The 14,829-nt window shown below is 36.0% G+C and overlaps 1 protein-coding gene across 14 annotated transcripts in view; it reads left to right on the top strand.

Annotated features, from left to right (window-relative positions):
- EIF4G3 (eukaryotic translation initiation factor 4 gamma 3) overlaps nucleotides 1-14,829 on the top strand; it is a 338,415-nt gene that overhangs the window by 182,581 nt on the left and 141,005 nt on the right. For 11 of the 14 annotated variants that reach the window (XM_035019586.1, XM_035019573.1, XM_035019576.1 and 8 more), the window contains 2 exons: nucleotides 8,259-8,438; nucleotides 9,021-9,135. In XM_035019586.1, the coding sequence (XP_034875477.1) occupies nucleotides 8,259-8,438; nucleotides 9,021-9,135 (295 nt within the window). The remainder of the gene's footprint in view (nucleotides 1-8,258; nucleotides 8,439-9,020; nucleotides 9,136-14,829) is intronic. The other 3 variants (XM_035019581.1, XM_035019582.1, XM_035019583.1) reach the window with 1 other exon arrangement.

Below are 14,829 nucleotides of genomic sequence, written 5' to 3' on the forward strand. Positions count from 1 at the left end.
AAAGTCATGTAGAGGGGCTCCTTGGGTGGCTTAGTTGGTTAAGTGTCCGACTTGTGATTTTTGGCTCAGGTCATGATCTCAGGGTCGTGAGACCGAGCCCCATGTCATGCTCTGCAGTGGGCATGGAGCCTACTTGAGATTCTCTCCCTCTCCCTGTGCTCCTCCCCACACATCCCCCCTCTCTCTGTGTATGTGTTGAAAGAAAGAAAGAAGAAGGAAAGAAAGAAAGAAAGTCAGGTAGAGGTTCATAGAGAAGGAGATGGCTCATAAGAGAAAACAGTACATAGAGACTTGTATAATGAGAGTAAACAGTAAAAAACATTGTTATACAGAGAATACATTTTTAAAGGGGAAAACATCTATGTCCTAGGTTATTTTTGGTTTGTTGTGAATTGAAGGCACAGATGGTTTTTTCATTTATAGTTGTTTTCTTTGGCCAGAAAGAATTAAATCAAGGGTTAGAATTAGCTTTGATTAGTTAGACTTAGTGAATAGATTTCTCATTTCTCCTTTATTGAATTGTTCATCAGTGGCTACCTTTCTGATCACATATCCTTCCATGCTTTGATCTTTTTTTTTTTTTACACAATAATTTGATGCTGGATGACGTTTCCTATGATTGTTATTTCTAAAGTCCAACAATAAATACATAAGTTTTTGTGAATGCTTAGTAACAATTGGTTCTATAAACATTACGAAGGAAAAGATATTTAGGTAAACTAATTGGAGGTAATTGCTTGTGAAATGAAAACACGGTTGTCCAGTTTAGTAATCTAGAACCTATGTATATATTTTTTTCTTCTTTGTAAAAGGAAGTAAACTGAATTGAAACAAATAAGATTCTGCATAATAATATTTTTAGTTTAATAGGACCAAGAAACTTACAGAATGTATTTCTTGGAACTACTTTTATTTAGAGTATCTTTATGTGTGGCCAGCCAGAGCCCTTATTGAGTCCCTCAAGTCAGGGTTACCGTGGTCCAGTTAGAATTATGTCAGCCATGTCTTCTTCCAGTACCATTAGTTTTTGGCTTTTACAGGGATTCTTTAGATTAGTTAATTAGGATGTTATATTTTTTTGCATTTTGTAACCTGAAGAGAGCTTTAGATTAGACTAACAGTTTTCTTCAAAGGTAAAAGAAGTACTAAGTAATTTTATATGCAAACACCCTTGGCTTTAGAAATATGTCAACTATTTTTACTCTGATAACAGTTTGAAAATCCCAAGGTAATTAGAAACTGAAAGAACAGAACGTACACTCATAAGTAAAGCAAGTCACTTGGTATAATGTAGATTCTGGCTTGTGTTATTAATTTCATGTTTAGCAGTTGAAATTCGTGTAGTTGTGGTTTAAAGTTACCTGTGTTCCTGTCCTTATTTTACTTTTGGGTTTCACAACAGAGATCAAGTGTTGGTTAAATACTATGGCTGAGTAGTCTTTGCATTTTGAGAAAGACCAAGGAATTGGTATTTAAAAGTGTTCCTAGAACAAAAACATTTTTCAGTGTGTTGATACATGATTTTAATTACCATAATATTCACAAATGTTGAATAGTATGCCATATTCAAAGCAATCGGATTTAGTGTAAACAAATAAAAGCTTGATAAAGTTAACAGTATCTCGCATCAAGGAAATACGTTACCTAGTGGCAAGCAGCATTGAAACTGTGCATGTTTTCCTGTTGTAGTTTTGTTCTTTTTGCTAAAAGATTAAAAGAAAATAGCTGGCTCATGTTGATTTTTTGTTGTTGTTGTTATGAACCTTAAAGGATTTCTGTATTCAAACTTGTGTTGTTACATTTGAAGTCTTGGTTTCTGGTAGAGAAATATTTGTATTGCTCTAGGCAGTTTCTTAGATTTGGAAAGTAAAATAAATGAAGGCTTAGGGCTTGCCTCTGGGGCCAGTTCTGGCATATCAGAGTCTAATGGATATTACTTGGAAATAAGATCAAGCATTTATGCAGTCTTATGACCCGTCCTCTTAGATTTTTCAGAGCTTAATGTAAGTCAGTCTTGGGCAGTTTTATCTAGTGCCTTATTCACCAAAGAGTTGTACGGTTATGGCAGAGATAGTAAAGAAAATACAGGTTGGGAGTTGGCATAACTTTGAGCCTCAGATTTCTTATCTGAGAAATGGATAAAATATGCTCATAAATAATAAAATATTGAAGTGTTACAACAACAGCACCTATTTCCTAAGGGTGTTGTGAGGATCAGAGTACCTGCCTGTCACAGTCCCTGGCACATAATAAATTCTTGGTAAATGTCAATTTCCTTTAACAGTGACACAGCCTATCTCCCCCCCCCCCGCCCCAACCTATTTTTACCTACGAGCAAAGTATTCTACAAGGATGCTCATTTTTGAGTCTATGTCATGATCAGAGAGAACACTTTCTGTTCCTGAACAGAATCCTTAGGATTTTTTTCTTCCATCTGACCTAATCCTCCATGACACTACTGTCTAATAGAAGTTTCTGTGGTGGTGGTGAAAATGTTCTGTGTCTGCGTTGTTCACTAGAGTAGCTGCTAGCCACATGTGGCTGTGGAGCACTTGAAATGTGCAGTGCAACTGAATAACTGAATTTTTAATTTTAATTTAAGTAATCAAATATGGCAAGTGGCTATTGTATTGGACGACTCAGCTCTAGGGCTTACATCTTCTAATTCTTAATGAAACATAAATTATGTGATATTGGCCACATGCAGGGAAAGTACAGAAAGAATTTAGAATGTAATAACCTTCTTATAAATTGGTGTAAGTCAGCAGAATATCTGGTTGATACTTGAATGAATATCCCATTATGTGGACTCTTCACTGCTTGTTCCCTTATAACTTGTGAGATAATTATAGCACTGTTATTTTTCTCAAGAGTACTTTAGAATTTTTGAAGATATTAACCTAAAAAATTCATAATTGCAAATCTTACTGTTCCTCCAGTAGGCTGAACTATATATTGCAGAAAGCTAGGGATTTCAGAAGCATATTTTGATGTGGTTTTTATTACTTTGCAAATTAGTAAGTATTGTGTCGTTTTTTTTTTCCACATAGGAAGAACTGATGTGATTGAACATGATTTTTCTAGTTGCTGAAAATGAATAGGTAGTTTTTATTTTTATTTTTATTTATTTTTTTTTTTAAAGATTTTATTTATTTATTTGACAGAGAGAATGAGAGAGAGAGCACATGAGAGGGGGGAGGGTCAGAGGGAGAAGCAGACTCCCTGCCGAGCAGGGAGCCCGATGCGGGACTCGATCCAGGGACTCCAGGATCATGACCTGAGCCGAAGGCAGTCGCTTAACCAACTGAGCCACCCAGGCGCCCGAATAGGTAGTTTTTAGAGAATGTTGAATTATTATGTAGTTTTTTTTAGAGATATCCTTGTATTTTGATGATTTTAGAAAGAGTGAATTCATGAGAAGTGATAGAATTACCAACATATTCAAAAAGCATTTATTACTAATGTTATTGGCCAGGAAACTTTAGGTAGTGGTATAATTATCACATTTTTAGAAGGATTTTCCAAGAGGTAACGTTTTCCTTCCAGCTTCTAGAACATTACAGTGAAAGTCAACTATCATGAGTACTCTAAATTCAGCCTCTGTTTTAAATGTATCCTAGCCCTTTGGAAAAGCTGCACAAAGTACCACCTCACATGAGGGCTGATTCTTCCCCTTGCCATTCTCCTAGCATACTAGTGGACCATTGAAAGATAAAAGACTTAAAACAGATTGAAATCAAGTTTGGAGATGATCATGTTGTACACAATTCCTCCCTTCTCTGCCTAGCCTTTTTCAGCATTTTCATCAGTGACTTGGATTAATGACATGCCTGTCAAATTTGCTGGTGGTTATGTGGTTTTGACATTGTATTATACATTTGGAATCCAGAAGTATCTGTACAGTCTGTAATGATGGATTGAAATTAGCCAGATACATTTTCAAAGGAACAACATACATGATTCCCTATCTGAACTTCATTACACAACCCTAAGAATACATACAAAAGTGAAGAGCGTGACTTGTTGCCGGTTATATATAAAGAAGACTTAGGGATTTTATAAGATTGTAACTCAGTACCAATCAGTAGTAAAATGTGGTTGACAAAAGAGCTCCTGTTATTCTTGGTTTTGTTAATGGAAATATAATCAGCCAGAGTAAGAGAGAGATGTTGCTCTTTGATTTAGCAACAGATAAATTTATTGAGTGAGGCCAGGTACATTCTGGGCAGATATCACCTGGATATTTGTGTTTGGTTCTCTATTCAGTGAGACTTTGAACTGTGGGACCATATTGAGAGACAGCTAAAGAGGGAATTTAATATCTTGGTTGGAGGGACAGGGCATGGAGGGTAGTAATTGGCTTTGAACAAAAAATAGACATTGGTGTGAAAGTTGGCAGTGATGGCTGTCTTCACATAACTTAGAGATTTGTCACTTCTGTAGAAGAAGGATTTGACTTTGATGTGCTTTTAGGAATATTTGTTGGACTAGAGGGAAGATGATACAGAGAGAAAAATTTGGAACCAGTAGAAGGAAAGTCAGAACTCCATTTAATAATGAAATGGAGCTGTGTCTTCAGTTGCTCAAGTGTCGTAACCTGAAGGGCATGTCAAATAAGAGATTTAAACTTTAGGTATGTGGTTAGATTAAATGGCTTGTACTGTCCTTCCATCCAGTATCCAGGAGAGTATGATCAGTGGAGAGGAAAAGAGATTCAGAAGCATTGCAAGCAGTTTGGGAAGGCCCATTCACATTCACAGGTTCTTTTTAATAACCTGTGGTTTGCTGCCGTGCCCACCCACGGATTTTTAATTTCCTGCACCACTGTTAAATCTAATTCTAAATTTACAATTGAATGGTTAGGAGAGAGTACAAAAAAGAGAATCCATCTCTTTTTATTTCTTTGCCTTTCCAGCCATTACATCTTTTCTAGTTCTATAGATAGTAGAATCTCATGTGTGGGGGGAGGAGGGAGGGAGAATGAGGGAGGGAAGGAACTTCTTAAGGGTGAAAAATAAGCTCCAGATAGCCTGTCCTTGTAAAAATCTTGTGCAGTGAGTTTGAGTAAAAGATCTGTTAACTGTTGAACCAATAATGTAAAAGCATATGAACAGGTGTCAGTTACTTTAAGGGAGATACAGAATTAGAGTCTTGTAGGTAGAAGAAATTTATTTTCCTGAATAATAAGCATGAATTTTGTGAAGTAATTGATGGAACATTTTTCTTACCAGGAATGTTATGACTGAGGGATATGCCACCCATTAGTGTAGTTGGATAAAGGTCTCACCACATTCCTTCAGCCTTAGAAAAAATTTCTTTTTACTATCAACAATTGTTTGAAAATACGAAGTAGAGTGTGTAACAGTTAAAGTTATACACCTAAACCTGACTGTGTTTAAATTACAGGTGGGAGACCTTTAGGAAGTTACTTTACTTCCCTGTTCCTCAATTTCCCAGTATATCTAATGGGGATGTTAATAATCCTACCTGTCTTCGGGCTTTGTTGTAAGAATAATTTAATATATATGTAAAATAATTACATATATAGCTAGTAAGTACTATATAAATCTTCAGTGTTACTTATTGTGCATATATGAATACACTTTTCTACATTGTTTCAATGCTGAAGTCTTTGTATATAAAAATATTGCATGTCCACATAATCATAAATGATGTGTTTTCCTGGGTTCAGCTTATGTTAATATTAGCAGTATCATCAGAAACACTTGTTTGTTTCTCTTTTAAAACCACTGAAGAAAACAGGCTTCTGAATCCTCCTTGAATCTGTATTCTCAGCTATTGTAAACGGGGGTTAAAAACCCCCGCAGAGGACTTGGAAACCAGTGTCAGGAGAAGGACTCACATACAGTAAACTGTTAGAATTGTGGGGAAACTTTGCCCATATCTGCTTTTCTTGCTCTGCACAAGTTAGTAACACCGTGTGTCTCTTCAGGCAGTAAATGCTCTTACAAAATTTGATGATAATACAACCACAGTGGATCATCACCTGTTGTGTGTGATACTCTCCTTGTCTTGGCTGCCCTCTAGAGTTGGTGGAAAAAGTTATCTTACAGGAATAAGATTTCTTCCGCTGCATCTAACATGGAGTAATGCTCAGTAAGTTGAGCGGATGAATGACTATCCTCTCTTTGAGGCCTGTGACAGTTTTGTGGCTACTGACATATTAACCAAGTCAGAAAAATGCTTCAGTTCATTCATGTAGTGTTTTTACAGCTCACATACATTGATGAATAATAGATTTATCTGCTGTGTAATTCAGAGAAGTGTAGTGTAGGATGGCAAGTTTACTAGTTCAGTGTTCTTGGTTGCAGCCAACAGAATTCTTGTGTCTGTCAACAAGATTGTCAGTGGAGATAAACGTGAGACTGTTGTTGTCGGTATGGCCCAGCCCAGGTTCCTGTTAGCAACTTTGCTTCTTGTACTTTCTTTTCATCTCCATCAGCCTACTCTCTCTGGCCTTCCACATCTGGTTCCCCCATCCACTCCATTCTCCTACTGTACTGTCTATTGCTTTTCTGTGACTTAATCTTTTTAAGGCTTTCTTTGTCCTGGGTTATGAAGGCCGAATGGGGATGAGCCTTGGACATTGGATCCTAATTCTTGCAATTCAGCACAAGATAAAAAGTTATTTCTTCTACTATCTGTGGGTAACTTGATGCTTAAGGATAAGACAAGACCTGAGTGGGCCCAAAGGTCAAAGCTCACCCTTGCTTTATTTGGACCAATCACAATCAATATTCATGTCTGGAATTGTGAGACAACTCAAGAGATTTTGGAGCTAGGCCATATTTTAAGACTAGTTTTATGTTTCACCATTTTAAAGCTTTAAGTGGCCTCTTACATGCCGTGTTAGTTGAGAAGAGCAGATGTCTGTCCTGAAGGGTCTAATATATTTTGAAAAGCTTAGTTATTTCTTAGGACGCTTGCAAACTTTAAAATAATGAATGGCACTTTTATTTTTAACTTTTCTCCATTAAAGATGGAGAGTGGATCATAGAGAAGCTAAATAATGCCAAGTCACATAATGGGTGTCTGTAGAGCCAAGAACAGGAATCAGGAATCAGTCCCATCTGTACTTGAAAGCAGACATATCCTTTCAAGCTGTTAACAACTTGTGGCTACGATTAGAATATTTTTGCCACTGGATTTATTTATATTCAATTAAGTGTGATTCAGTTCTTCAATTCCATGTGTCCTTGAATTCTCAAGTGGAGAATTGTCATTCTGATTTTCTAATCTTCCTTCTTCTCCTATTATTAATAGAGAGATATTTTTGTTGAGCTGCATGCTATGTCCTACCCCTTCCTACTGATCTATAAGCTTTTCCATTGGCTTTCTTTCTGTTTCCTGCTGCTTTCTTGCTTCATAATTGAAGGGAGGATTCAGACCCATCCAGGTAACAACTACTGGTTCTGCATGGCCTCTTTATTACTCTATTCCCTTATTATTATTACAATGAGATTGATTGTTTGCTGATGAATATACATGCATTTACAGTGGGAATTTATTATTGGTATATTGTTTCAAGGCTTTTAAGCCTGCAGTGAGAGCCATAAATAACCACAGGTACTGGCTGCCATTTGATAAATTTTGAGTTCTGCTCCTTCCAGACCATTCTTAAGTCTGTCTAGATTTTCCACTTTTACTGCAAACTATTCAATATAGCAAAATTGGGTTCATTTTAATAGGGGGTTGCCACTTTTTAGAAAAGGAAGGCCATTCCCATCATGTGACAATCAGCATGTGACAACTCTACTGGTAGTTTTCATTTAACTTGACTGATAGACTGAGATAAAAATCTTTATGTCTAGAAATATTTTATAAATTACTTGAATGGTAGTTTTTTAAGGGACTGCTTTTAATTTTTAATATAAGTACTTTTATACAGTAAAACAACTTTTAGAGAGACAGAAGCTACCCCTTTTGTTAGATTTTATCATTAATAATTATAGTATATAATTTTTCATTTAAAATAGCTTAGGCTTCACTTTAAAAGTGAGACTGCCCTACTGTTTTCCTATGTGTGACAGCACTGATCAAAACTTGACTTAGTGTGTCTAGTGTAGAATATTTTTAGTGATCCCAGCCACATGCAGTTTGGCCTCTTTTCATGTATATTGTATTTCCAATTCAGTTGGTAACATTTTTATTAGTGGAAAAAAGGAGAAAGCTCAAGATAGTAAAATTTACATATTCCCCTTTGTAAAAAAATAAATATTTTTTTCTCCCCTCCTCAGTTTTTTCAGAGGCCTCAGATACAGCCTCCTAGAGCTACCATCCCGAACAGCAGTCCTTCCATTCGTCCTGGTGCACAGACACCCACTGCAGTGTATCAGGCCAATCAGCACATCATGATGGTTAACCATCTGCCCATGCCGTACCCAGTGCCCCAGGGTCCTCAGTACTGTATCCCACAGGTAAAGTATCTTTCAGGTCTCTGTCATCCAGCAGTAGAGTGGGATTTAACCCAAATTCTCATCAAAGGAAGCAGGGAGGGTGGGTGATGGCATTGGTTTTTAGTGATACATGAACTTTTCTGTTGGTTATAAGTCTACCATTTTATCATTTTCCATAATATTGTAAGGAGCTATTTCTACATCTCTTTAAGTTTTTCTAAGATGTTAGAGAAATTATTTTTATCTTCTAACTTTCACCCCATCCCTTCCCCATATCCATCTGCTTTAAAACAGACTCAGTAATTATGCTGTTCCTGTGATAACATTCAATTTCATTAAAAGCTACTAGCCTGAAATAATTTTATACTGAGCTGATATCTGTCTGTGCACTGATTTGCTGTATGGTTTTTACCTAATGCACATCTTTCTCTTCGTCCTCATTGCATCTTGATGGCAAGCAAGCGTTTTTGAAAAGTATTTAACCAAGTTTTCACCTTGTTTCAGTAATTCTCTCTCTCTCTCTCACACACACACAACTTTATGTTTTTTAATAGTAAGCTATCTTCATATTATTTATAAATATCTTTAATTTCTCTTTTCTAGTACCGTCATAGTGGCCCTCCTTATGTTGGGCCCCCACAACAGTATCCAGTTCAACCACCAGGGCCAGGGCCTTTTTATCCTGGACCAGGACCTGGGGACTTCCCCAATGCTTATGGTAAGTATGAAATAATTGAGCAATTTCTGCTAAAACTGATTGCTAATCAGTTTAGGCAGTGAGGTTTAGTGTTGTAAAGAATTTTTAAATGAAATGTTGCAAACAGTTCTGAATGGAAAGCTTTTTAGAGAGTGGTTTACAAGAAAAGAGTATTACAGAAGTATTTAGTTAATGACACCATCTGAAAGAGCTGGTAATTCTGTTGCAAAGAACCCATGTCTCAAGGTTCTGAATCTGCAACCAACTCATCATTACCTGGATTTTTATTGGATTTTTGCTGATGGAATAAATATACAGTTGACTATTGAATATCACAGGTTTGAACTGCATGGGTCCACTTACACACAGATTTTTTTTTTTAATAAATACAGTATGGTACTGTAAATGTATTTTCTCTTATGATTTCCTTAACATTTTCGTTTCTCTAGCTTACTCTTTTGTAAGAATACACGTAGTACATGCAACATACGAAATATCTGTTAATCAGCTGTTTATTTTATTGGTAAGGCTTCCAGTCAGCAGGAGGCTATTAGATGAGATTTTGGGGCTTCAAAACTTATACATGGATTCTGAACTGCATGCAGGTGAGCAGAGGGTGCCCCTGACCCGTGTGTTGTTTAAGGGTCAGTTATAACTTATCTCCCTTCCATGATTTTTTTTCTCCAAGCACTTATCACCATTTACCAAAATGTTTGTTAATGTTTCCCTACTAGAATGTACTACCACAAAGGCAAAGAATTTGATTCTTTTGTTCATTGCTGTATCCTTAGCACCTAAAACAGTGACTAGGTATTGGGGTGGGATGACTGAGTATAACTGACTACCTCTGTGATTCATTTTCTGCAAAATTGTGATAAGATCTGTGTCCATAGGAAGGTTATGAGGATTAGTGAAATGAAAATGCCTCGAAAAATCACAAATATTTTTAATGTAGAGAAATAAGTGCCATGTTTGTACTTTGTGAACCAGTACTAAGCTAGAGAGTAATGAAAATGACTTACTCAATAAATTTCTACCACATATTATACTTGCTTTATTACATAGAAAGTGAATTCTAAGGGATAAAATCAGCAAATACTAGAAAAATTAAGCTTTAGGATTCAGTAAGCATTGATCTTTTTTGCTACAAGTAAGGACATATTAAAATTTTAACTTGTTCTTTTAAGATATAGTAATCTAGTATAGATAAACAGGTATCCACTAACCAAGTTCCTAACATTGGGATTTAGTGTCTCAATTAAAAACCTTTACATCAGAATTAATTGGTATTAGAATATCCCAAGAACATTTCCCTTAGGTTTTGAGGTGAAATAGGCCAAAGAACCACTACTTTTAGAAAAGGGAAAACCTTTCTCTTACCTTGGTTACTATTGCTTGTGAAACTGCCAGTTACAAAATGATACACTTCATAATGTCATTAAATGTCGCAAGTATGTATATATGAAACATGGCTTTACTGAAGTTGTATTTTACTAGGAAATATTTGATATTTTTAAAACAACACTTGTTACATATATGTGTTTTAAAGTACGGTTAATACATGTGCATCACCCAGCTTTGACATAGAATGTTGCTAATACTGTTAAAGTGTCCCTTGAACTTAGTTTGAACTTGGGGTTTTCATACCACCTTAGTGCCTTTGTATTTGTACTTATTCTATAAATTTAAATCCAATTAAAATTATTTTTCCATTTTAAGAAAGATTTTATTTATTTATTTATTCATTTTATTTATTTGAGAGAGAGAGCACGCAGGGGGAGGAGCCGAGGGAGAGGGACAAGCAGATTCTCCTCTGAGGGCAGAGCCCGACACAGGGCTCGATCCCAGGACACTGAGATCATGACCTGAGCCAAAATCAAGAGTCAGATGCTTAACTGACTGAGCCATCCAGGTGCCCCCAATTAAAATTATTTTTAAGTGTAAAATTGGCAGTTGATACTATCAAGAATTTATTGAGTAGAAAAACTATAAGGTGAGACTGGCTGTCCGAGTAAATATGCTAAAATCTCCAGACTTTTCTCTTTGAATCCCATGTTGTAATGGGAATGCAGTTGTATCTTCTAATTCGCAAAATCATTTTGAAAGGTGTCTCACTGAATTCTAGCCTGTTTATTTACACATTATATAAATAACTTTTTGATGCAAAATGTTGTCATTAAAATTCTATTATAAATCTGTGCCAGCCCTCTTTATTGCTCTTAATACTACTGCAGTATATATAGAAACAATATAGATGAGTTTACTGGTAGGGAAATATTTTGCTGATTTGGATATACAATATTATAACATATTTGGCTTTATTTATTTCTATTACATATAGACTGTATTTGTTTATTTTCACAAAAAGCAGGATATTGAGGGGCAGTTGTATCTCAAATATTGTTGATATCTGTTCCCTTTGTTAGATATTCTTTCTTCCCTGGGAAATTCTTATGCAGATCCCAAATCCATCAAGTAAGCAGTTTGTCTTATAGATTAAAACAGTTCACCTAGTTAATTTAAGATGAGAAAAACAATCTTAAAATAATTTTTCATTATGAAAGTAACCAAGTTAGTGAGAAAAATACAAATAATAATAGAATATATAAAGTTGAAGTAGCCAGTTCTTTTCCCTTTCTCCACTCCCTAAAGAAACAATAATTTAACAGATTAATACATGCTTTTTCATTTATATTTAAACAGTTTTTAATACATATGGCCACATACTATTTATAATGTTCTAAAACTTTCTGGTATTTTTCCCCCCATCTCACAATATATTCATGGACATCTTTCCATTTCATTACCTATAGAATTTCAAGCTATATAGTATTCCATTTTAGGGATGAATCATAATGTATAATCCAGGCTTAGATTATTTTCATTATTTGGGCAGATATTTTAGTTTTAAGGCTTATCACTAGTTAATATGCTTTTATCAGACTTAAAAGTTCTGGTCCAGTAGTTCCCATCAATTATAGGTCCTTCTGCTGTACCACCTTGGGACAGCTATTCTGGCCTTACGGTCTAGAAGACATAAACATACCCCCTTCCTATTTTCTTGTTTTGGAATCTCTTCTTCTCTTACCCTTCCACTCCCAGTTTTTCATTTCCCTCTGATCCTGGTCCCCCACTTTTCTCCTTCCTCTTCTTCCTAATCTTGGGTTCAGGTTAAAAGCAAGTATAAGGAATGGAATCCTAGTTCTCTGTTCTGAAGCACAGCAGTCCTGTCTTCTAGGGCAGAGGGCCTTCCTCTGGCTGAACTGGTAAGGAACGAATCCTAGTCTTGTTCTTTCCTGCCCTGCTGGTGGAGGTGGTGAGTTGGACAGTCTCGTTTGCCCAAGTCTTAGTTCTTTTTCCTTAGCTTACATTTCACTCTAGGGTAATAATATTTTACTCCTCTATTCAGTTTAAATCTTGAACAGTGATTCCCAAAGAGTATTTTTGCCCTTACTGAAGTTCAGTAAACAAGATCATAAAATTCTGTTTATACATTATAATTCTTGGAGTGTTTCTATAGTGTTGAGGAAAAATAACTAATGAGTAGTGTTTGATCAGTGTCACTTTTCAGTTTTTCTCTCATCAGTGTTTCTTAAATATTTTGATGCCTGTTATATCAGAAAAATACCTCATGAAGGTGATGGCCCAAGGTGTAAAAATTTGGGTTTAGGAGCAAAGAGGTGTGGTTAGCAGTGACAGTGATACTGGGATCAAGTCCCCAATTGGGTTCCTTGCTCAGTGGGGAGCCTGCTTCTCCCTCTGCCTGCCACTCCCCCTGCTTGTGCTCTCTCTCTCTCTCTCTGACAAATAAAATCTTAAAAAAAAAAGTCCTGTTCTCCTTTGCTTCAGACTATACTTTCCCCTTTTCTCACTGTATCATTTTCTTCTTCCCTCTTTCATTTTCTTTTCCACTCTTTTCCTGAGCTCTGTGGGGGCTGGGGCACCTTTTTTAGCTCCTAAGAGCTGAGGGATTCATTCATTGTTCCCCATGGTGTGTGGAAGTGGGAAAGTCTGGCGTCCAAAATTGAATTTGATTGTGTGTTCATGGAGTGTTAATACTGTGATTGTTGGGGTGCAGTTAGTTAAGCAACCAACTCTTTGTTTCGGCTCAGATCATGATTTTGGGGTCCCGGAATTGAGCCTTGTGTTGGGCTCTGTGCTCAACTTGGAGTCTGCTTGAGGTTCTCTCTACCTGTCCCTCTGTCCCTCCTGCTCATGCTCTCTTTCTCTAAAATAAATAAATAAATCTTTAAAAAAAAGTACTGTGATTGTGGATGTGGTTGTATACTGACATTATTATTCTGGGATATTATGGGATGAACTGATTTTTATGTACGACCTGCATACTTAACCATATCTTTTTATTTGTTTCTATGGGAAAATTCAGTTTTGATAGGTTTTTGGAAGACCTGCAATGTATAAGACAGTGTACTAGGTATTTTGTAGGATGTAGATGTTGAGATACTCTCCTTGCCTTTCAGGATCTTACAGTGCATTTGTTTGATATTTGTGTTTGGGGTTTTACCATTGCGAACAAATCTAAATGTTGACTAGACCACTGGTTCCCAGATTTTTCAATATCCTAGTGAAATAAAATTTTTAAAAAGTAAAGTAAAATAAAGGAAGAAACATACAGAACTATTACCTTTTTAATTTTGCCACAAAGGCTTTCAAAGAAAACTGTTACTTAATGTCAGTAGCATTTCATATAGGAAGGCTGTTTGAACAGTGAAGGAACAAGACAGAAATAATTCCAAAATAGTAACAGACCTTTCCAAAATGTCAAATTAGCAAGCCTATAGTTGTGGCTCTGTGTGTGGTTAGTATAGTAATGTGGTTAATATTGTGTAAATTTTGCCATATATCATTGACACATTTTGTATTGACTGGAGTTTGGAGAACCACTGATCAAGAACAAGGATCAGGGGAAGAAAGGGTCAGCCCTTTTTCTATAAAGGGCAATATTGTAGGTTTTGCAGGCCATATGGTCTCTGTTGCAACTATTCAGCTCTGCCATTTTAGTGAAAAGGCAGCAGTAGGTAACAGATAAAATACTGTATGTAGGTGTATTCCAATAAAACTTTATTTATAAAATTGCACTGGATTTAGCCTATTGGCTTTAGGTGACATACCTCTAATCTAGATAAACCTGTTACATTCCATGCATAAGAGGTCGGGGACATTAAGTAACATACCTAATTAGTAAATGGTATGCAAAAGTTATTCACATTTTTAATAGAATAAAATAAATGTCTTTAAATGTCTCTGACATTATAAGAAGTTGAATTAGTATTCTATAAAAGATAATCGTTATTTGGTAAGGTAGAGGGCCCACTCTGCTGGGGTCCACAGTTGACTTGATATTTTACTAATTGTGTTTAACCCCTTTATTGAGATATCCTATGCTTCCAGGTTTATTCAGCTGGTATTTATTGCATGTGTACTTTCTGCAGTCTCTACCCCAGTCGTGTTGACTCAAAAATGTTTCATTAGAACAATCTAATTTTTTTCACCTTTTGGATCTTTGTCACTTAGTTTAAAAAATATGGCAAAGTGAGCAGACTGTATTGCCTGTCTAGCAGCATTTGAAACGAATTTTAGGGGATTGTTTTGAGTTTTAGAACTAGTGACATTCTAGGGTAGCGTAGAATTGCTTATTTAAGCTTGACTTTGAGAATACTGTATGCACTACCAGAAGCATGGCTAATAAGGTGT

This window comes from Mirounga leonina, unplaced genomic scaffold (assembly GCF_011800145.1).
Source record: "Mirounga leonina isolate KUSES-001 unplaced genomic scaffold, KU_Mleo_1.0 Mir_173, whole genome shotgun sequence".
In the NCBI taxonomy this organism is placed as follows: domain Eukaryota; kingdom Metazoa; phylum Chordata; class Mammalia; order Carnivora; family Phocidae; genus Mirounga; species Mirounga leonina.